This window comes from Diabrotica virgifera, chromosome 7, assembly GCF_917563875.1.
Source record: "Diabrotica virgifera virgifera chromosome 7, PGI_DIABVI_V3a".
Lineage (NCBI taxonomy): Eukaryota > Metazoa > Arthropoda > Insecta > Coleoptera > Chrysomelidae > Diabrotica > Diabrotica virgifera.
Window position 1 is genome coordinate 71,572,877 of NC_065449.1, and position 24,212 is coordinate 71,597,088.

The following is a 24,212-nucleotide window of genomic DNA, read 5'->3' on the forward strand; positions in this document are numbered from 1 at the left end:
AGAAAAAAATAATTTAGTGCAAACGAATTACGAATTACCATTGAAAATTTTTCGAAACTCCTACGACTTTTATTTGAAAAGAAAACTGCTTTTGCTGTGGAAACGTATAACAGAAGGACAGTTGTAGATAGGTTTTCTACGATTTTTTGTTTTTTTGAATATACATTTCATAATTATTTCAGAGATACAAATCCTACATCATTAAGTACCAATTTGGAATATCACAAAGTACAATTTCCTTCTTATGAAACCCATAAAGAAGTAATTAACTAAATATTAAGTTTTATGTATTCAGTGACGTAGATGGTCCTAGTGTATTATTTAAAATCGTTTGCGTCTATGTATAAAAATAGTAAAATTAATTTACAATAAATATTTATGGAATAGCATAAATAAATTATTAAATTTTTTGTATCTTAATTGCCAAAGACACCAAAATAATGCAAGATCATATCATAATAGGTTATTCACTATCCTAAACGGTAGTGTATAACCGGATGTTGGCGACCATCATGGCAATCTGTAGGTACATTGAAGAGATTTTTGCTTGTTGTGTTTAACCATGTACTTGAATTTTTCAGCCAGGAAAGTCTACTTCTCTTGATTGAAATTCTACTATCCCCTGTAAAATTAGTTGTCGCAGTACATAACTCTTGGAAGTATTTATTTTTGGCTGTGTTTATTGGGGTTAACAGCTCTTTTTGTTTTTGTATACTTAATAAAACACCCTGATTCGTAACGTGGTGAGTATAAGACAACTTCAAAATTCGACGATAAAATCATATTTCGAAAGCCTCAATTTTCTGGCAGGTAGCGACTGTGAAAGTCCACGAATCAATCATACCACAGTATGTACAGGAAATATATAACAATGTAGCAACCTGATTTTTATGGGTATTGATAAATCTTGACAGTTAAATAGATTAGTAACTTTTGAAATTTTTTTTTCTATCCCACACTTGATTTCTAGGGAATGTTATTATATCTCATCATATATTTTGTTTTCTTAATTATTAGTGCAAAAAGTGTATAAGTAGCCAAAAATGTTAGTCTCATTTTCGCCCGTTTTATATCATTGCGAATTTTCTTCTCTATCGATATTTATACAGAATACATTTCCATATATACTCCATCTAATTTACTTACCGTTGCACGTCATCCGCGTCATAGCCCGTGACGTCACATGATACCAACACGAAATAATTAGGCGGTAGGTGTGTTCTTTTTTAGAATCACTTTGCCGAGTGCACTGGCATTACAGCCACTAGACATATTTTATTATATACGCGTAGAAATAATATTTAAAGATTTCTATTAATGTCAACTTAAAGAAATACACAATAATATTTGTTTCATTTAATTTGTATAAATGGATTATAAAGCGTTTATATGAAGCACATTTGTACGGAATACACTGTAACTATAATCGAACGCAGGTGATATTTTGGCATAAATTTGTAACATTTCTTTGACAGTTGCGGTGATGACATTTCATATTTGTTTATATTCTTTACTATAAGTATTTGTTTCATTATATTTACTGTTTTTATTATGTATGTACTTTAACGTAAGATTATAACTTAATTCTTGTTTTCTCTTTCTAAAGTTTTTATTTATTTACATTGAATATTAATTTGTATTGCTGTATAATCAACTTCCGCAAAAATTGTGTGATGTATTTGATTTAAAATGAATTCAAGAATTTTTTGTAATTGGGCGACAATGTCAACTTAGATCTCTAACGTAGATAATGACGTGCAACGGTAAGTAAATTAGATGGACCGTACCTAAAACTTACTTTTTTTAACTTAATGTTTTTAAAACTGTTTTTAATAACACACATATGCATTGTCCTACTGTTCATTATAAATATTTTTATATCAAAAAAGATACCTTTCTCATTGGCCCGATTTTGTGGAAAACTCCCTTTATACAATCACCCCTTTTATTATTACTAAATTTATAACAACTATTAATAAATCGTTTATTACCTTCTGGCTTTTGTAGATGTATTTTCTAAATGTCACTTACAACAAAAAGTAAGTAAGATTTAAAATTGTTTTCTTGTCGAACATGTCTGAGTTAAATATTATGTTTTGTTTAAACCTTAATTTTTATAATGAAAATTACATTTTAGTCTATCTCCACTCGGTAAATGTATCACAGAAAGAAAAAAACTGGCGGACAAAGGTTTTAACAAAGAAAAGTTTACCCATTGCCCTTCATAAACCAGGAGTTTCACAAGATTAAAGAAAGAAAACAACCAAACACCATAAGCAATTAAGAAATTATCACAAGAATATCTTGGTGATGACATTAATAAAGGATTTAAAGATGACAACAATACTATAATATATAAAGGGTATGATCAGAAAAATTAACAACGATATGAAAAAAGTACAAACGTACAAAAAGAAACATTGAAGCAGAAGAAAGATGTGTAGCAGACTAATCAGCAGGATGTAACATATTCTGGTTGTCAATAGTAACATAAGAAATCAAGAACAGAAATATACCAAAGTGAATGACTTAAGAGTAAAGGCGCAAATATTTTACGGCTATCCCTACTTTTTCTATCTTTACACGGCAAATTACGTGTAGTAAAATTCTCACTGGTATGGATATGTAAACATTATTTGACAATGTCATGATAAACTTTAAAGAGATGGCTTTTGAAAGTTCTTGGATAACTCTTACTTGCTTAAATTATTAATTCAGTTAGTTAATATAATTTTTCACTAACTATGTATTCAGTGATTGTAATAATTTATATACTGTACCACAAAAACTAATACTCAATCGAGAAAATAAGAAAAGTGATTTTAATATACCTATTGTTTCTATGAAACGCTTACAATTTTGAAAATCTTTAACAACAAAATACTTGGATCGCAGAATATATCCTGGTGTATTCTCTGCTTGGATCAATAAGCAATAAATTTTTATTAAATTTTTATTAAGTTCACTTCTTAAATCAATTATTTATCAAATACACTATCACTATTATTTAATCAACAACTCAAAATATTCCCGATGCCATCTCAAATATTTAAAATTTTCACTGTCTTGTCACCATATTCTATTCGACTCAGTGCGTTGTATGACAAAGATAGCGAATGTTTGATTTAGAAAATATCATCACGGACATGGTGTATACTTTTTCGAATCCTGAAAAAACTAATAAATATTTTTAAAAAATTTAAACACAGAATGAAAGACTAAATTATTATAGAGGGCCGAAAGTCCCTTAGAATAAATAAAAAGTTTCTTTTGAATGAGATATTTGAAATTTAAAATCACACTACATTTTCTCTTAGATTTTCACCCCTGTAACTTATTAAAATAGACATTATAGAAGCTTTCAGGGACTTTCGGCCCTCAATAAAAAGGTAATCTTTCATTCTGCGTTTAAGTTTTTTAAAAATACTTATTAGTTTTTTCAGGATTCGAAAAAAATGAATCCCATTTACATAGTATTGGAGCCAAAACAATGTACCGCTCTTCTTAATAGAAAGTTAGGGACACACCATCTACCATTATGCATAAACACATAATACATAAATACACAAACGATTAGAATTTGAGAGTACAATCACCACCTTCAAAATTTTCAACTAAAAGAATGGCTTTTATTTGCCTACATGATGGAGTCCAAGTAATTTTTCGGCAAACAAATACACTAAAAACAGTTATAGGTTATAATAGAAACCTCCAATTTTAAATTAATCTTTTGAAAACGATTTCCAGCGTGGGAAAGCGGTTTCGATTTACGTTCGGGAAATCTAAACGTCCGAAAATTATTATAAACTGGAATTTTCCATTACAATCCATTTGTGGCATAAACCCATATTATAAACATAATATAAAATAAAAAATTATCATATTGGAGTTGCCATTCAACTCCAATATGTGCGGTTACAATTCTTAAATTACAACCATGTGGGAAGAGTCCTGTGTTGCCCTGGGTAATATCCAGGAATATTTGCAACATCCCTAAATATTATTAAAAATATGTAGTATATAATAACAATGTTCAAAATTTAAAGGGTTTTTAACCAAAACCTTTTGGTAGCTCAGGCATGCATATTATTGATGATGGATTTAAGCCGAAAACGTTCTCTGATGTAACGTTACCCTTATTTACGGAATTTTAAATATACCTTTTACAAAGGATCTTGTATTTTTGTGATTTATGCAATTTATGGTATACAGCCAGTATACTACAGGAATTTTATTTTTCTCGTGGATTTTTATAATATAAAGTGTTAATTAGGCAACAACCGTGATATCCAAATATGATGAATTTGGTTAGGTCTTATACTTATAAAAACATTATTTTTTTACAGAGAGATATTATAGATATAGGCAGAGACCGCAATATTCGTATCAGCCAAGTAAGATATAAATGTCTGTGCTTTGTTGTTAGTAGTGAGAGTAACGATGTGTTTGTTTTGTTCTTAACTTTGTAGAAATTAGGACTGTGCTAATAATTATTTAACTTTGTCGCCATTTTTATATTTTTACATATTCTAAATTGCAACTAAAATTTTAGTTTTTGTTAATATATTAAAAAAATCCGTTGAAAACGATTTCCAGAGTGGGAAAGTGGTGCGATTTACATTCAGGAAATCGAAACGTCCGACAATTATTCATCATCATCAATGGTGCTACAGCCCTATGAAAGAGCCTCGACCTTCCCAAGTCTATTACGCCAGTCAGTCCTATCCATTGCCAACCGTTGCCAGTTTGCTGCGCCTATTTTTCTCCCATCCTCATCTACACCATCTTTCCATCTAAGTTTTGGCCTACCCCTATTTCTACTTCCCACAGGTTGTGACATAAGGATTCTTCTAGGAGGGTTGTTATGCTGTGATCTTGCTAGATGTCCTGCATATCTTAGTCGTCCTATTCTTATAAGAGATACTACGTCTTTTCCACCAAATATATGTTTATATCTGTGGTATACCTCGTAGTTGTACCTCCTCCTCCAAATACCATTTTCACAGATGCCACCGAATATGCCTCTCAGGATCCTTCGTTCAAATATAAGCAGAAGGTTTTCATCTGCCTTGGAGATGGTCCATGTCTCCGATCCATATGTCAACACTGGTTGTATAAGGGTTTTGTATATGGTTATTTTTGTTTTTTGGCTTAAGTTTCTGCTTCTCATATGTCTACTCAGTCCAAAATAGCATTTGTTCGCTAGGATTATCCTTCGCTTGATTTCTTCTGTCATGACGTTTTCCTTGGTGATCAGGGAGCCTAAGTATGTGAATTTGTCCACCACTTCAAAGGTAGAGTTATCAACAGAGAATTGGTGACCGATGTTTATGGCTCTATTGTTGGGTGTTGATGCCACCATCTTGCCGACAATTATTACAAAGTGGAATTTTCATTACAATCCATTTGTGGCATAATGCGCATATCCCATATTATAAACATAATATAAGTAAAAAATTATCATATTGAAGTTGCCATTCAACTCCAATATGTGAGGTTACAATCCTTAAATTCCAACCACGTAGGAAGGGTCCTGTGTTGCCCCGGGTAATATCCAGGAATATTTGCAACATCACTAAATATCATTAAAAATATGTGTAGTATATAATAACAATGTTCAAAATTAAAAGGGTTTTCAGCCAAAACATTTTGGTAGCTCAGGCATGCACATTATTGGCTTTTATTAACACTGATGATGGACTTAATCCGAAAACGTTCTATAATGTAACGTAACCCTTATTTAGGGAATTTTAAATATACCTTTTACAAAGCATCTTGTATTTCTGTTATTTATGCAATTTATGGTACATAGCAGGGGTCGGCAACTTCTTTCGGATGGCGGGCCATGTTCAAAATAAAATTTTTTATGCGAGCCGCATGCTCAAATGTAGCTTAAATACTCTTCTTCTTCAGTATGTTTGCATCCATCCCTGGACAAAGGTCTCCCCATGAGTTCTTCACTTATATCTGTTTTGTGCTATTTAGTGCCAGTATCTACCCATTTTTGCTTTGACGTCGTCTAGCCATCGTTTTTGTGGTTTTGCTTTAGTATGACCGGGCTCATGTGGTCTCCAATGTATAATGTTTCGCGTCCACATTTCATTGCGTTGTAATGGCCAGTTCGTCCTGCGTCACATGTCCTTATTTTCGTTTATGTCCTTTCAGCTTAGTCCTAACATAGCTTGTTCGATGGACCTCTGTGTTGATCTTAATCTATATTCATCTTTCATCTATTTTAAGGCATTTATAACGTCCTCGTTAGTAATTTTGGTAGTTCAGATTTTACATTTAATATTTCCATACCGAGGTTTTCTGTTTTTTTTATGTTGAACGAGTAAATTACTGTATAAATAGTAATATTCAATAATATTTATTAAACTATTTTTCTAATATATAGTGATTCCATTTATATCTGTTATCAGGTATATTTGTTGTCGGTCTTCCCTATTTAGAGTTTTTAACAATTTCATACTCTTGATTTTCCCTGTAATATTTTCGATTTGTTCGGTATTTTAGTCCCTGATGTCTTGTCTTATCCTTTTCCTCTTGCCTTATTAAGTTCCTTATATTTTAGTGAATTTCAGTCCACGCAACTGTTGCCCTCAAGCGTCTGTTGTCTTTCTGTCTTTAATTTATTATTTTTCATAAGTTTGTTGATTTTTCCTAAAATTACATTATGGTAGGGGAGCCCAAGCGGGGATTTTTGCAGTTACTCGAGCGCGTCAGATTATCATATGGGGAGAAACCTGGTACCCTGCAGATGTACCTCTACCATATATTGGCTCTTAACACAGGGGAGTTCGTTAAGGGGGGCCCGAAAAAAAAATCTATCCTTAAAAAACTCGAAATTGTCAGATTAAGATAAGGTAAGTTAAGTACATGCAAAAGAGTGTATATTTCAAAAATCTGACGATTTGAGCCGGGCGTAAGGAAATGGGTGAATCCCAAAGTTTCACAAGAAAAAAGCGAATATTTCGCGAAATGAATGACAGATCGAAAAACTAGAAAATATATGCTCAATATTTTTAAAAAATCTATCGAATGATACCAAACACGATTTCCCACGGAGAGGGGTGGGGGTAAATTTAATATTTTAATTACCAATCCCGCGATATTTCGCGAAATGAACATCAGATCGAAAAACTGTAAAATACACTTATTTAACATTTTTAAAAAATCTATCTAATGGCACCCAACACGACCCCCCCCCACGGAGGTGGGGTGGGGGATTACTTTAAAATCTTAAATAGGAGCCCCCATTTTTTATTGCAGATTTGGATTCCTTACGAAAAAATAAGTAACTTTTATTCGAAACATTTTTTCGAATTATGCATAGATGGCGTTATAATCGGAAAATACCATTGTTGGAAATGGAAAATTAAATTAAAAAATGGCAAGCGCATACTAAAATGGAAAATGTTACTTAACTTTTTTTGGTTTTAGGACTTACTCTTCACAACCCAATAGGTCTCCAAAGCGCTCGAGTGACTGCACATTTAGCATACTTTGCTCCCCCACCATTAGTGCATCGACGGGCCGCGCAAAAAGTTTTAAAGGGCCGCATGCGACCCGTGCCGACCCCTGGTATACAGCCAGCTACAGGAATTTTATTTTCCTCGTGGATTTTTATAATATAAAGTGTTAATTAGGCAACAACCGTGATATTCAAATATGATGAATTTGGTTAGGTCTTATACTTTAAAAACATTATTTTTTACAGAAAGATATTATAGATATAGGCAGAGACCGCAATATTCGTATCAGTCAAGTAAGACATAAATGTCTGTGGTTTGTTGTTAGTAGTGACAGTAACGATATGTTTGTTTTGTTCTTAACTTTGTAGAAATTAGGACTGTGCTAATAATTATTTATTTTTGTCGCCATTTTTATATTTTCACATATTCTAAATTGCAGCTAAAATTTTAGTTTTTGTTGGTAAATTAAAAAAATCCGTTGAAAACGATTTCCAGAGTGGGAAAGTAGTGCGATTTACATTCAGGAAATCGAAACGTCCGTGATATCCAAATATGATGTATTTGGTTAGGTCTTATACTTATAAAAACATTATTTTTTACAGGGAGATATTACAACTATAGGCAGAGACCGCAATATTCGTATCAGTCAAGTAAGATATAAATATCTGTGATTTGTTGTCAGTAGTGACAGTAGCGATGTGTTTGTTTTGTTCTTAACTTTGTAGAAATTAGGACTGTGCTAATAATTATTTAACTATGTCGCCATTTTTATATTTTCACATATTCTAAGTTGCAGCTAAAATTTTAGTTTTTGTTGGCAACTTAAAAAAATCCTTTAGAAAGTAAAAAGCTCTGAAACTGTTATCTTGTGGCATGTCTAAGTTAAACAAGAATAAAAAACCGCTAAACGCCGTAAAAATTAGTGGCTCATACAATATTGCAGCTACAAAAGATCAGATGTGAATATTACGTGGCGCGAAAATGTATTTTCATTTTGATGCAAAACAAAATTCTAGTTTTATTTTAAAAGACCAACCTGTGTCCATTGAACTGGCAAGAACCACGATTTTTTATCGAGCAGGGAACCATGTTGCCCTTTGAGCAATCCTAACACATAAATTAATCCTTTAACATCGACTTGGAGTCGCTATAAATATTATAGAATTATCATGTAAACCATATTTCTCGATGTTACCATTTTCATAAGGTTGCTAGTTCCATGTACTAGGCAGAACGCACTGAAGATGATCTAATCTAGATCGAAAACGTTTTGCAGATCCTTTTGGATGACTTTTAATAGTTTTTAATAAACTTTTTATACCATTGTACAAATGAAGTTTTTTAATTCTGTATGATTTTTTAATTATGGTATACAGCCAGCTACTGGGTATTTTCGCATTGATTATGATCAAATCTATTTCCTGTGGTAAAAACGGTTTTTCAAGCTCAATAATTCCTGTAATAGCTTCAGTTATCATACCTACTTGACCTTAGATGCATCAGATACTAGTTGTCAATACGTTTCAAACTCATGTTTAGTGATCAAAATCGGTTAAGCCGTTTAGAAGTTATTAAGCTACGTGTATAATAAAATAAACGATTATTCCCGAAATGGTTTATGTAGTTGTAGTCGTTACGACACTAAATTTGATCTGGCAACGGGCAATCCGAGTTCATTAACCGGCCATCCCAATATTTTTTTTTAATCTGTTTCGAATAGAAAAAAAAATCTAGTGTACATTCGATGGACACTAGATCATTTGGGAGATAATGCGACAAAGGCGACCATTTATAAAGCTTAACGTGTAATCCAGAAAAATTGCATTTAGCTTCATACATTTAATTTATAAAAATCTTTGAAAAACTCCTGATACAAGAATAAAAAACCGCTAAACGCCGTAAAAATGAGTGGCGCATACAATATTCCAGCTACAAAAGATCTGATATGAATATTACGTGGGGCGAAAATGTATTTTCATTTTGATGCAAATAAAAATTTTAAACGATTTTTCCATAATATTTGCTAAATTTGAAGTAAACGCACCACAAAAGTGTTTCAAAAGTCAAACTGTATCAAAGTTACTCTTTTGTGGCCCGTTTTACTTCAAATTTAGCAAATATTATAGAAACATCTTTTAAAATAAAACTAAAATTTTATTTTGGGTCAAAACGAAAATACATTTTCGCGCCACGTAATATTCATATCAGATCTTTTGTAGCTGGAATATTGTATGCGCCACTCATTTTTACGGCGTTTAGCGGTTTTTTATTTTTGTACATATACATACATATCCACAAATATTTTCCCTTTTTTTAATTAGAAATTGAGTAGAAAATATTTCTGAGCTCGGTAACTTTTGAATGGTATAACCGATTTTCAAAATTTGACATGCGTTGGAAAGGTAATGATCACTTCTATTAGATGCCGCAAAGGTCGGACTTAAATTTTCGAAGGTTTTGGGAGTTTTGGGGACAAGAACGAAAAACAGACCCTAAATAGGAAGGGCCGTAAAATCCACACCCTTGGACCAAAATGGATGGTTTAAATATATAAATGGATGAGTCTTTGCCTGAACTTTAAGATGGGAGTTGGCTTAATTTTCAATTCAGTCATATTTGGGGTGGTCAGATTTGGGGGATTCAGATAGGGGGTGTGAGTGTGCGCCACTGGCGAGAACTGCCGTTCTCTGGTAATGTTGTAATTGGTGCTCTGGTAATATTAAACTAAAAATTAAATAAAAAATCAAAATTAATTACAATAGTTAAATGGTGTCCAGAACGAACGTCTTTGAACATATCAATACATTTTCAGTGCACTTTGAAGTACTTGCGCTAATAACCTCATCAGCATCACCAAGCGTTGGGTGGGTTTAAATTGAAAATTACACACATAAAAGTATTAAAATAAACGACATGAGGTTGATCAGTATGGATTTAACTTTTGGGAAACAATATGTCCGCATTCGAAAGAGCACTCACATGATGTTTGGTGAGCAGACATCAGTTGGCTTATTGGCAGGAAAGCTTATTATTTCAGCTCGTGCTGCCCAGGGAGCACGCAAAATAGAATTATATTTTGCTGACGTCTCAAAACTAATTTCACAATGCGAGAATCGACGGTTGTTAGGCAACGTGACGTCGCTAAAATAGAATTCTATTTTGCGTGCTCCCACAGCTGAAAACTTCCTATTCATCTATATTCTATATCATTTTCGAATTTGTTACGTAAATTACTACTAACTAAACATTTGATTCAAACTTCTGTTCCAAATATATATTGGTTTAAAAATTATGTAGTACCTCGAAGATATATAACAACATTAATTAGAATGAAGTTTGGACATGCATGTTTCCCTCTACATCTAGCAAGAATTAAAGTTTTTGATTCAAATCTTTGTACAGAATGTCAGAAGGTTGGTAACTTAAATCATACTTTCTTTGAGTGCGCAAAATATATTCCATGCACATATAATTTAATCCAAGATTTAATAAAATGTAATGTTTTTCCACCTTTCAAATCCTATCTATTGTCTCTGAACAGCAAGAACATATATATGATTGTTTAATGAAATTTATCTGTGAAACTAAAATTAACCTCTAAACTTATTAATCCTGATAATTTGGTATATTATGTACATATGAAAAAAGAAGAAGAAGAAGATACATAATGGAAAATGTGGTGAGCAACTTGAACAGTCCATAGCGGCCAGCTTTTGAACTAAGTAGAGAGCTGTAGAAGAGTTTGCTATGGAACTCTAAGGACCTCATTGCCTTCCTTATGTATGAACAGAAAACAAAAAAAGTTGTGACTGACTAAATGACACCCAAGTCTATGCCATAAAAAAAAACCAAACATTTAATTTTGCGTTTTTAACTAATAAATTTTAGAGTAATACGTATGTTACGTTGGAAAATATAGGTATATTTAATAATTGTACAGTTTATGTTACCTTCCTGTTGATGCGTATTACTAGTTTAAAAATAAAACAGTTGATTATGTAAACACTAAATTGGGTAAACGTATATTTCTTTGGAAATTATTTTTAATACCTTTTATTAAAAAAAAGATCCCAGAAAAAACGGTGGGTATATCACGAGAGAACACTTAGACTAATAATAATTGTTTACTAAGATAAATAATCAAAAATAATTCATTCATGCAATAATTTTTATCGTATATACAAGGTGTTTTTAAATAACTGTAAACTGTTTTTAACACTGAGTGCTAACAATAAAAATTTTAAAGATGAATTTGAACATATTTCGTATGTTTCAAAATTATTTTTGAACATAAAATATATTTAACGAATTATATTTTTTTTAGAAAGAGGTACATCCTGCAAAACTCCTAACCAGGAATGGGCTACCTGTAACTCAATATATTCCTGCAGAGCTCTGTTGTCAGCTGTTCAAACAAGAGATCCAACTCAGCTAAAGTTTTTAAAAGAATCTCAATGTGGATATGACTCAGAACCATTAGTCTGTTGTGGAAGTACATCGACCTTTGCTCTAACAGGGCGTAGAGTACTAAATAATGATGTAACTGCTGTAGCCACCGGTGGCTCTAATTCGAATTATAGGGTTAATTCTGCCATTCCCGATAGACCAAAATGTGGACAAGACGTAAGTAAAATATTTTTTTCTACGACCGTTTAATACATGCTCATTATTCACTATTTTTGAGTAGATAATAACACACAATACTTTACCCGTGAGTAATAGTTCATTACTCATGGGTCATTACTCACGGGTTTAATTAATCAAGTGATGCATACCTAGTGACTTATGTGACAGATATTATATTCAGGTCGAAACTGACTGTAATTACGAAATATTGTTTATCTGTATACGAATTACGAATATTCCTCACGGTCAAGACACGTACATTTTATTGTAACAATATTATACGCCTCCTGATAGTAGGCAACCAAGTATTCAGCCGCGTACTATTGGTGAACTACAATAATTCTTATTTATAACAAATGTTATTTATAATAAACAATTATTGTTTTTGTAAATTTTCATTTTAATCAGGAGTAGTTGATAATTATACAACTTATATAGGGTGAGGCAGATACCTGGCCTATTAGAAATATCTCGAGAACTAAAGGCAACAGAATCGTAAAATTTGGAATAAAGTGGTTTTGAAGGATGATCTAATAAATGAAAATATTTTCATCTCTTTGCAGCTTCCGGTTATACCGGAAGTTGCTTATAACTTCGTGTTTTTAAATAGGACACCCTGTATATTTTTACATTTTTGGATTCTCCTCAATATCTTCTTTTTTAAAATATGAGGTTTTGTAATATTATACAGGGTATTTTAGGAGATATTTACGTTTATTTATTAATTTCGTAGCAATATTCACACCCTGTAGAATTGTAATAGCTTGACATTAAAAACTCTGCTTACGTTCAAGTAATTTTTAATATAGTCTATTATTGTTAAAAATAATTAGTATAGCTAATTTTGAAATTTTAGTATACAGGGTTGGTCGAAACTCGGAATGAATATTTTATGAGTTTTCTTAAATGGAACACCCTGTATATTAGTATTGTAATGAAATGATATTTAATGGTACTTTTTATTTTATAAGTATTCCCTATACCTAACTGCTTTAATTTGTGAGTTATTGGTGATTCAAACTAAACATTAATTGCAACAAAAAATGCGTAAAATTTTATTTGGTTGGCCTTGAAAATATTCAGTCACAAATAATTTTTTAGAAATAAATACATATTAATCCAGACTGATCCTTAAAATTCCAATAATGGTTTAGCTATTCAAAATAACTATGTAGTTAAAATTGTTGATGCGATTAACAATTAAGCACAAATTAAAGCAGTTACGTATAGGGAATGCTCAGGAAATAAAAAAGTACAATAAAATATCATTTCATTACCATACTAAAATACAGGGTGTTCAATTTAAGAAAACTCAGAAAATACTCGTTCCGAGTTTCGACCAACCCTGTATACTAAAATTAAAAATTTAGTTATACTAATGATTCTTAACAATAGTAGACTATATTAAAAATCATTTGCACGTAAGTAGAGTTTTAGATGTCACACTACTACAATTCTACAGGGTGTGAATGCTGCTACGAAATTAATAAAAAACGGAATAATCTTTTAAAATACCCTGTATAGCATTACAAAACCTCATATTTTATGAAAGAAGACATCGAAGAGAATCCAAAAATGTATAACTATACAGAATGTTTCATTTAAAAAAACGAAGTTATAAGCAACAAATATAAGTAGCAAATAGATGAAAATATTTTCATTAAATAGATGACTCTTGAAAACCCCTTAATTCAAATTTTCATGATTCTGTTGTCTTTAGTTCTCGAGATATTTCTAATAGGCCCTTTATTTGCCTCACCCTGTATATAGGTAAGATTTATATATACCTAACCTAAAAAATGTATAGTGTAACTTGCGTCTCTTAGACTATGTAAGAAACACAATGTTAAGTAAAGTAATTTTTTAAAGTCGGTTATATTTAGCAATAAACGAACGATGCTTTTTAAAGTACAATAATTTTTCTACTAATCTACTAAAATAAAAGAAGGTCGTAGAAAAAATATAGCAATCTATTCGCATGTAATGGCTATTACCAACTCTGATGAATTACGACAAGCGCCTTCGTGTCACAAACTTCATCATCGTGAGTAACAGCCAACAATATATTTCTCGTTTATAGTCACGGCGTCAGCTAGGACACCTTTAAAATCTGATGGGTTCACCCAAGTCTTTTATGTATTTTTGGATGCTGATTGCGAAATTTGACGGTGGATTTCGATCCGAGCGTTCAAACAATTTCTGTATTATAAGGCTCTAGCTCGTAAACTAAGAGATAAAAAAAAATTCAAATTAAATTTGTTGTCTAAAAAAAAGAAAATGGCGTTTGCTAAACTTTAATCCAAATATTAGAACTCGAGATAATGTGAAATTAGTGGAAAATGGTTGCAAAATATGTATTTTTCGAAGCTTTTTCGATTCTAATTCGGCTTTATGCATGCAACTGAGCTTTGCAAAGTGTCCTTTTAAAGCTAAATGTCAGAAACGAAACCCAACTGTTCATTAATTAACACGAAATAATTTGCTTATGGACGCAATAGCCGACATCTATTGAAAAAAACGTGAAGTCTAAAGAACCGAAGATCTAAAGATTTATTATAACGTTTGAAAACAAAATTCTGGTGACAAGCTGAACCCGAGCCTTCTACAATTTACAAGGCAAACGGACGATAAACGAATAGACATGGGAGAATCTACAACATGCATTCCACACCCTTCAATTTATTTAGGCAACGAATTTTGGTTCCTAATAGTACTTAACATGTGAGTAGAGGTAAGGTAATGAAAGACATTTACTTACGTTTCCTCCTCTTAGATTCGTCAGAACGACCGTGGTGTTCTCTGAATCAAGTCGAAACGCAACTCTCTATAATAATTAGTCCAGGGTAATAAGGGTTTTTCCATGACACTTCAACAGCCAGGGTACTGAAGCGTTTTTTCGACAGGTAATACCTATAAGAGCATATTGTAACTCTTTCCGTCATAGGATCTGGCGGCCATTTTAGTTATAAACAATTTAGTATAAAAAAACAGCCTTTTTTCCTTTTTTTTTAAATCAATGGAAAATAGTGAAACTTATGGTTTTTTTAGTACAAACATCTTCGAGAGTATGGAAAAGCTTTAAAATGACGTATTGCAAAGTTTGACATACTCATTTATTGTTAATATAATTACAAAAAAAATCGAAATTGCAAAAAAAATTAATTTCGCAATAACTATTGTAAAAATTAGTATACAACTTTGAAATTTTTGTCAAATGAGGGTTCTTTGGTGCTTAATATTTGACAAAAATTTCAAATCAATTCATTCAATTGTTTAAATTTTCTTCAAATTGTTTATCCCAGAGAGCATTTTTTTTGCAATAACATAAGACAGAGAAAAATAATGCCAGAACCATCCTGCAGGTGTCAAATGAAAGACCATGAGTTATATTTTCAACTTGATTTAAAACAAGTGAATAAAAAATGCATTATTAGTAATAAATAATTATGCAGAAGTATCGTCGATCTTTCCTTATAATCTTTTTATTTTTTATGCAGGGTGTTTCATTGGTAAACGGAAATATTTTAATGGTGAATAAAGGTCACCAAGCCGGTTCTAGATATAGTACATTTTTTGCCGTACCGACTTTTATAACCGAGTTACAGGGTGTTTTATCGATTTTGCCCATTTTCTTCCTAAGCCATAACTTTGGAACCACCCTGTATATTTTTTGATATTTGGTACACATATGTCTCATTCAAAACCCAAACGACCGACATACTAACCATAAGAAAAGTCCACGTCCAGATTAACAAAAAATTATAAAGTAATTGTGACCTTAAAACAACACCCTGTATATTAAAATTTTGAAAATCTGTTTGCATATTTGAAAAGAGCACAAAAAAGTAAGTTTAATGGTTCGCTTCAGTTTTTCGACCAGAGTATTTTGTGACTTTAATTTTGAAATTATATTGAATTTTTTAAGAACTTTGACATTAAAAAGCAGATATTATTAACTTTTAGTTATAAATTATTAAAGTTAATGAATAAATACTCATTTTAAAAATAATCAATACTTATTTACCACATTGGAACGACCCAATTACTAATGATAAGAAAAATCCAGGTCCGGATTAAGAAAAAAATACAAAGTAATTGTGACCTTGAACCGACACCCTTTATATTGAAATTTTAAAAATTTGTCTGCGCATTTTAAAAGAGTATGAAAAACTGTGATTAAAGGCTTATTTTAATTTTTTCGCCGTTGGTTAAATTACATCAATTTGAAATTACATTAAAATTTTAAAGAACTCTGAGATTAAAAACCAGATATTGTTAACTTTTAATAATAATTTAATGTTAATGAATCAATACTTACTTACTTACTTAGTCCTAAGCCTTTCTACCTTTAGGTGTAAGGCTGGTGGAGTTGAGTTTGGCATTGTAGTCTCCATGCTTTCCGATCTTGCGCTAGGTTTCTTGCACTTTCCAATGTCAATCCCTTCTTCTCGACTTCTTTCCTGATTTCATCTACCCACATAACTCTTGGTCTCCCTCTTTTGTTTTTCCCCTGCACTCTCGTTTCGAACACTCGTTTTGTTAGCCTCTCGTTCGACATTCTACACACGTGCCCGAACCATCTAAGTTGTCCTTCTACTATTTTTTCATTGATTGGTTCTAGTTTTAGGTTTTGTCTAATTGTTTCGTTTCGTATTTTGTCTGTCCTCTTTCTGTTTGCTATTTTCCTCAGGAACCTCATTTCCATAGCATTGACTCTGGATTTTTGTCTCCCCGTCAATGTCCATGTCTCGCTGCTATACATGATTGTTGGTCTAACTACTGATTTAACGACTGCCGTTTTTACTTTTTCCGGTATCCCTTTTTTCCCAAAAAATGTTGTTTTCATAGTGTTAAATAAGCTTCCTGTTCGTCCCATTCTCTCGTTTATTTCCATGTCTTGTTTACCATTTGATTCGATTATTACTCCTAGGTATTTAAAATATTCCACTTGCTCTAGTTGTTTCCCGTCTAATTCTATTGCGTGTGTCTTCCTCGTATTTGAAATTATCATTGTTTTTGTTTTCTCTGTATTAATTTTCATATTTATGTTTGATAGTTCTTCTTCTAGGATTTCAAGATTGTTCTGTAAGTCTTCTCTGTTTTCTGCTATCAATACCATGTCGTCTGCAAATAGTAGCTCCGATAGTTGAGTCTGTTTCATTTGCCAGTATCCTAATGTTAGTTTTCTCATTCTTCTCTTGGCTTTCTTTATCGCTTCATCCAGTACCACTGAGAATAGCAGTGGACTCAGCACGCATCCCTGTTTGACGCCTTGACTTGTAGAAAATTCTCTGGATTCCTCGTTATTGGTTCTTACTGTATTTGTATTATTTTTGTACATATCCTTTATTACTTCTATTATGTGTCTGTCGACTCCCCTTTCTGTTAGTGTCTTCCAAACGTCCTTTCTTCGGATTCTGTCAAACGCCTTTTCCAGGTCAATACTTATTTTAAAAATACTTAACACTTATTTACTACGCTGGCTTCATATATTCTCTTAGACAAGGCGGAAACGGCGGGTTCGTTGGGAAAAATATTCCCATGAGATATTTTTGCATAATCACATTCGTGAGACATCCAAGAATAAGGTTCAAGAAGTCGCCCACGAGAAAAGTGGGCCATTTTTTTTTAACAATTTTTTTAATCAAATTGCAAAAATCACTATTTTTGGCGCGGACTAATTTTTTTTAAGTTTTTTGGACCATTCTGGACAAAAAAGGTCTCTCATAATTTTTCTTTAAAGTTGATCTTTTTTGAGTTATAAGCTAGTTAAAATTTAAAAAACGCGAAAATGGCAATTTTTAAGACTTAATAACTCGTTCAAAAATTATTATTTTTAAAGTCAGAAAGTGACTAAATCAAAGTTTAAAGTCGCCGCTACATGATCCTGAAGAAATCTGTGTCATTAATTTACTACTAACCTGTTATTTTTATTTAATAACAATGAGTGGTTAGATCGTATTGACGCTGCTGTAAATGTGAGTGCGAGTAAGATGCACAATTGGACTGCTGGAATGGCTTCTCTCTCGCACTCAGCATTTACAGCCCCGCACACGTGCATGGCGCTTATTATTATTACTTAAAAATAACAGCTTAGTAATAAAATAATGACAAAAATTTCTTCAGGATCTTGTAGGGGGGGCTTTAAACTTTGATTTAGTCATACACTACTTTCATAATAATAACTTTTAACCGAGTTATTAAGCCTTGAAAACCGCCATTTTTCGTTTTTTTTTCAATTTTAAATTGCTTATAAGTCGAAAACGATCAACTTTAGAGAAAAATTGTAAGAGACCTTTTTTGTCCAGAATGGTCCAAAAAATTAAAGAAAAAATTGTTGAGGCCAAAAATATTGATTCTTGCAATTTGATTAAAAAAAAATTGTTAAAAAAAAATTGGCCCACTTTTCACATGGACGACTTCTTGAACCTTATTCTGGGATGTCTCACGAATGTGATTATGCAAAAAAATCTCATGGGAATATTTTTCCCTTCGAACCCGCCGTTTTCGCCTTGTCTATCTGGATTTGTAGCTATAAATGTGCACATTATTAAAAATTAGAATTTCGAGAATTTGGATATTTTAATGATTTAGTATAGAATTAAAAAAACTGCTATATCTAATAAAACAAAAATTCGTTACAATTCAACAATATAACATAAATTAAAAATATTTGAACTATAACAGTTGCTCAAAATGTCCGCCATTTTGTTCGATGCATTTCCTTGCTCGTTTTAAAATATTTCGAATCGATTTTCTAAGTACATTGGGATTGTTCTTAATTTTTATGGTAGCTTCTTGTGACCTTGACAGAATTAATCAATATGATTTCAAAATTGCCGTAATTAAATTAGCTGCGCAAAAATTTGACATGCACCTTTTAACGCAGTTTTTATGCTCTTTTAAAATACACAAACAAATTTTCAAAATTTCAATATACAGGGTGTTGTTTCAAGCTCACAATTACTTTATATTTTTTTCTTAATCCGGACCTGGATTTTTCTTGTCATTAGTAATTGGGTCGTTTCAATGTGGTAAATAAGTATTGATTATTTTTAAAATGAGTATTCATTCATTAACTTTAATAATTTATGACTAAAAGTTAATAATATCTGCTTTTTAATGTCAAAGTTCTTAAAAAATTCAATATAATTTCAAATTTAAAGTCATAAAATTGTCTGGCCGAAAAATTGAAGCGAACCATTAAAGTTACTTTTTTGTGCTCTTTTTAAATATGCAAACAGATTTTCAAAATTTCAATATACAGGGTATTTTTTTAAGGTCACAATTACTTTATAATTTTTTGTTAATCCGGACCTGGATTTTTCTTATGGTTAGTATGTCGGTCGGTTTTGAATGAGACATATGTGTACCAAATATCAAAAAAATATACAGGTTGGTTCTAAAGTTATGGCTTAGGAAAGAAATGGGCAAAATCGATAAAACACCCTGTAACTCGGTTATAAAAGTCGGTAGGGCAAACAATCTACTATATCTAGAACCGGCTCGGTGACCTCTATTCACCATTAAAGTATTTCCGTTTCCCAATGAAACACCCTGTATAATAAATTATATATATTTATTACAGTTTTTTTATCAAGTAATATAATAAATAACATTACTTGGTAGCTGTGCACCTAAAACAGCGTAAAGAAGTACATTTTTTTTAAAAAGTTATTCAAAAAGTTTTTAAGGAAAAATTGACGATACTTTTGCCTAATTACTTACTACTAGTAAATGCATTTTTTATTTAATTTTTTTAAAGCAATTTGACAGTTTAGCTCATGCTCTTTAATTTGACATCTGTAGAATGGTTCTAAAATTATTTTTTTCTGACTTATGTTATTGCAAAAAAAAGCTCTCTGGGATAAACAATTTGAATAAAATTTAAACAATTGAATGAATCGATTTAAAATTTGTACCACATATTAAGCACCAAAGATTTCAAAAGCAAATTGACAAAAATTTCAAAGCTGTACACTAATTTTTACAATAGTTATTGCGAAATTAATTTTTTTTTGCAATTTAGGATTTTTACGCAATTATATTAACAATAAATGAGTATATCAAACTTTGGAATACGCTATTTTAAAGCTTTTTCCATGCTCTCGAAGATGTTTGTACTAAAAAGCCACAAGTTTCACTGTTTTCCATTGATTTGAAAAAAAAAAATGAAAAAAGGCCGTTTTTGACACTAAATTGTTTACAAATAAAAATGGCCGCCAGATGGTACGCAGAAAATAGTTACAATTTGTTCTAACTGGTATTACCTGTCGAAAAAACGCTTCAGTACCCTGGCTGTTGAAGTGTCACGAACAGGGTATATTTCTGACTTATTATCTTGGCTTAAATTCGAACCGTATATCGCTAATGATGCATTGAGAAATTAACAATTTATATCTTATGAAAAAAATAACAAACCTATAACAAAATTTACAAACCTAACAATTTATAACCTATGAAAAAAATAACAAACTAGTGGAGTTATATTATTGGAAAGACCTAACTGACATAGCTAATGAAAATTAGATGTCTGAATATAGTCCATGTGGTGAGACCGCTCCCGTCTGAAAAACATTTCTAATTCGGTTTCTCTGCGGATTCATATTCAAAAATGTCCCCTTTAAACAAATCTGAAGGGTGCGGGGCGGAACTTTTGAGCAGAAATTGTTTAAACAATTTTTTTAAACAAATACATAAGATCACATTTTATTGCTGTAAAAAGTATATTTTTAGGATTTTGGGTCATTCTAAACAAGAAAGGTTTCTTGTGATTTTTCTCAAAAATTGACAGTTTTCGCGATAGGCGATTTAAAATCAAAAAAATGAGAAAATACGCATGTTCGAGGCTTAAAAACTCATATTTAAATTAGTATTTTTAAGGGTGCCAATAACTTGGATTAAAAATTAAACATTCCTTTTCAAGAGTCCGAAGATTGATCGGGTCTAACTTCAATTTAGACCGTAGTTTTTTAAATATTAATTATGCGTGCCATCCGGTTTTTTTGCCGGTGCCGCGCGCACTATTTTCAGAAATCTCCTATTTTCCTACGAAAAATATTGTTTCTAGATTATTTGGGACATTCTAAATAAAATAAGTTTCTTGACATTTTTCTCAAAAGTTAATAGTTTTTTAAAGTTATAAGCGATTTAAAATCTGAAAAATGACAAAAAAAACACATTTTCGCATTTTAAATCGCTTATAACTTTAAAACTAGTAATTTTTGAGAAAAATGTCAAGAAACTTGTTTTATTTAAAATATCCCAAAGAATCTAGAAAAAATATTTTTCGGAGGAAAATAGGAGATTTTTGAAAATAGTGCGCGTCGCACCGACAAAAAACCGGATGGACACGCATAATTAACAATTAAAAAACTACGGTCTAAATTGAAGTTAGACCCGATCACTCTTCGGAATCTGGAAAAGGAATGTTTAAACTTTAATCCAAGTTATTGGCACCCTTACAAATACTAATTTAAAAATGAGTTTTTAAGCCTGAAAAATGCGTATTTTCGCATTTTTTAGATATTAAATCGCCTATAACTCGAAAACTGTCAATTTTTGAGAAAAATTACAAGATAACTATCTTGTTTAGAATGACCCAAAAAACCTAAAAATATATTTTTTAGGATAATGAAAGGTGATCTTATGTATTTGTTTAAAAAAATTGTTTAAACAATTTCTGCCCAAAAATTCCGTCCGGCACCCTCCGGATTTGTTTAAAGGGGACATTTTTGAATATGAATCCGCAGAGAAATCGAATTAGAAATGTTTTTCAGACGGGAGCGGTCTCACCACATGGACTAATAGGAGAAGCAGCCGTCTGTAATTAAAAAAAACTGAAAAAAACTGAAAAAAAAATTAAAAGATGTAAGTAAATGTTCATAAGCTCAATCAAATAGTTTCTCTTATCAATTTTATGTTTTCTGTATCGCCATATATGTATAATAAATGGTTTCCGAAAAAAAAAGCCGACAAAAACAAAAAGATATGTTGTCCTCGATAACTGTGTTCAATTTATCAAATTATTATTAAACCGTTTTATTTTTTAGTTTTCTGACAAAATTTTTGGAGGAACTGCAACTAAAATTAACGAATTTCCATGGATGGCTCTTCTGCAATACGCTAATCCTGCTGGACATAGGAGGTGGGCTTGTGCCGGATCACTCATTAATGAGAGATATATTTTGACAGCTGCGCATTGTGTTACAGGAGATATCTCAAGGGTAGTAGGAAAACTGTAAGTTAGTGTCTTATTATTAAATGATATTTTGAATTATAAATTTTTAAATGCTTTATCTAAAGAAAAAATCAAATTAGACAAATAATAACAGATGTTACATACGAAAAATAAATAAACTATCAGTTTTACAAGCAATAAATTAAGAAAAGTAATAAAACAAAATGACACTAGTTCTTTTTAAGAAACTTTTTTTATTAATTTTTTTTATTTAATTTTTGTAATGTTTACAATTTTTCCTTAAATATAATCAATACGTACCTAAATTATTTGACAGAAAATTGAAAAATTTACATGGAGGGAGATGTAGATCCAGTGGTCATTCTCTTTACATAAATTAAATTAAAACAAGTTTATTTATTACCAATTATTCATTGATGTTCTAACTCGTTTACAAGGAATTTTAGTCTCTTAGATTTTTTTTGAAATATTGTGTTATTACTGTTCTATAATATTCTGTTAATGGTGTTTTTATGGATGACACTTGAATACCTGCCGCTTATGCCATTATACGACATGATAAATATCGTATACTGCAACTAATAATACAGAGTATAATAGCCAGCAAACGCGGACCCGGAAGAAGAAGACACTCATGGCTTCAAAATTTACGCCAATGGTTTGGACAAACATCGATCTAGTAATTAAATAACGCCGCAAGCAAAATTAAAATTGCAATGATAATAGCAACGTCCGCAACGGACAAGGCACATGAAGAAGAAGATGGATGGCACACTGAGGTGTTGCTCTATCACATAGTTTGACACGTACCAAGGGGCTCCAATCTCCTATCAAGGTGGATTCCTAGTTATTAATGTTATACACCTTGCATCTCCGCCGTATATCTGTACTTCTAGCTCTGTCCCATAGAGTCTTACCATCGATTTTTCGAAGGGTTTTGATCTCCGCTGTTTCGAGCAATTTTTTGTCCTCTCTGTGTCGGATCGTGTTTCTGCCGCTTATGCCATTATTCGTCTGATGACTGTTTTTTAAATTTTGCCTTTCATTTCTTTTCCGATATTTTTAGTTCTCCATATTGTGTCAGTCATGCAAACTGCGGCTCTGTTTGCTCTATTCACTTGATCTTCCAGTTCTGTTTCGAGCCTTTCGTAGCTAGATAGTGTGATGCCTAGGTATTTAAACTCCACCACTTATTCCATTATCTGACTTTCCAGCTCAAATTTACATGTTATTGGATCTGCTGTTATAATCATGAATTTTGTCTTTTGTGAGAAAATTAACATGTTAAATTTTCTGGCGATTATGTTGAATTGATGCAGTGTCACCTTCACTTTGATAGATTATTATTGCATCGTCCGCATAGCAGATTATTTTAAGATGTTTTTCTCCCATTTGGTATCCTTTTTTAGTTCTTACTTTTTTATTTTTCGTCCATGATCAGGTTGAACAATAAAGGATTCAAGGAATCTTATCCCATTGCCGGCTTCAATTGGGTCGTTCTGTGTTGGGTCGTATTGTGTTGTCCTGGTAGATATTTTCGATCGTTTTAATTATTCCTAGAGGTACCTCTCTCGAGTATAACAAATGGATAACGTCCTTTAATGTGACCCTGTCAAATGCTTTCTCAACGTCCACGAAACATAAATATGCCGGTTTGTTATATTCCAACGATTTCTCTTGAATTTGCCTCATTATAAAAAATATAGGGTCAATGCATGACCTTCCCGACCTAAAACCTTTTTGTTCTTCTGCTAATGTTATAATTTCATTCAATTTGTTTGTTGTCACTTTGGTTGTTAATTATAATGTTGTGTTTAATAAGTTAATTCCTCTGTAATTCTCCGGGTCCGATTTGTCTCCTTTTTTGAAGAGAGGTATTAGGATGCTTGATCTCCATCCTTGTGTTATTC

At 31.7% G+C, this 24,212-nt stretch overlaps 1 protein-coding gene across 1 annotated transcript in view; it reads left to right on the forward strand.

The window, feature by feature from the left end:
• The first annotated feature begins 2,020 nt into the window (after positions 1 to 2,020).
• The window catches only part of LOC114330415 (phenoloxidase-activating factor 1), a 45,430-nt gene continuing 23,238 nt past the window's right edge, over positions 2,021 to 24,212 (forward strand). The window contains exons 1-5 of the mRNA XM_050656872.1: positions 2,021 to 2,039; positions 4,347 to 4,394; positions 8,078 to 8,125; positions 11,800 to 12,098; positions 22,154 to 22,341. Coding sequence (XP_050512829.1) covers positions 2,021 to 2,039; positions 4,347 to 4,394; positions 8,078 to 8,125; positions 11,800 to 12,098; positions 22,154 to 22,341 — 602 coding nt within the window. The remainder of the gene's footprint in view (positions 2,040 to 4,346; positions 4,395 to 8,077; positions 8,126 to 11,799; positions 12,099 to 22,153; positions 22,342 to 24,212) is intronic.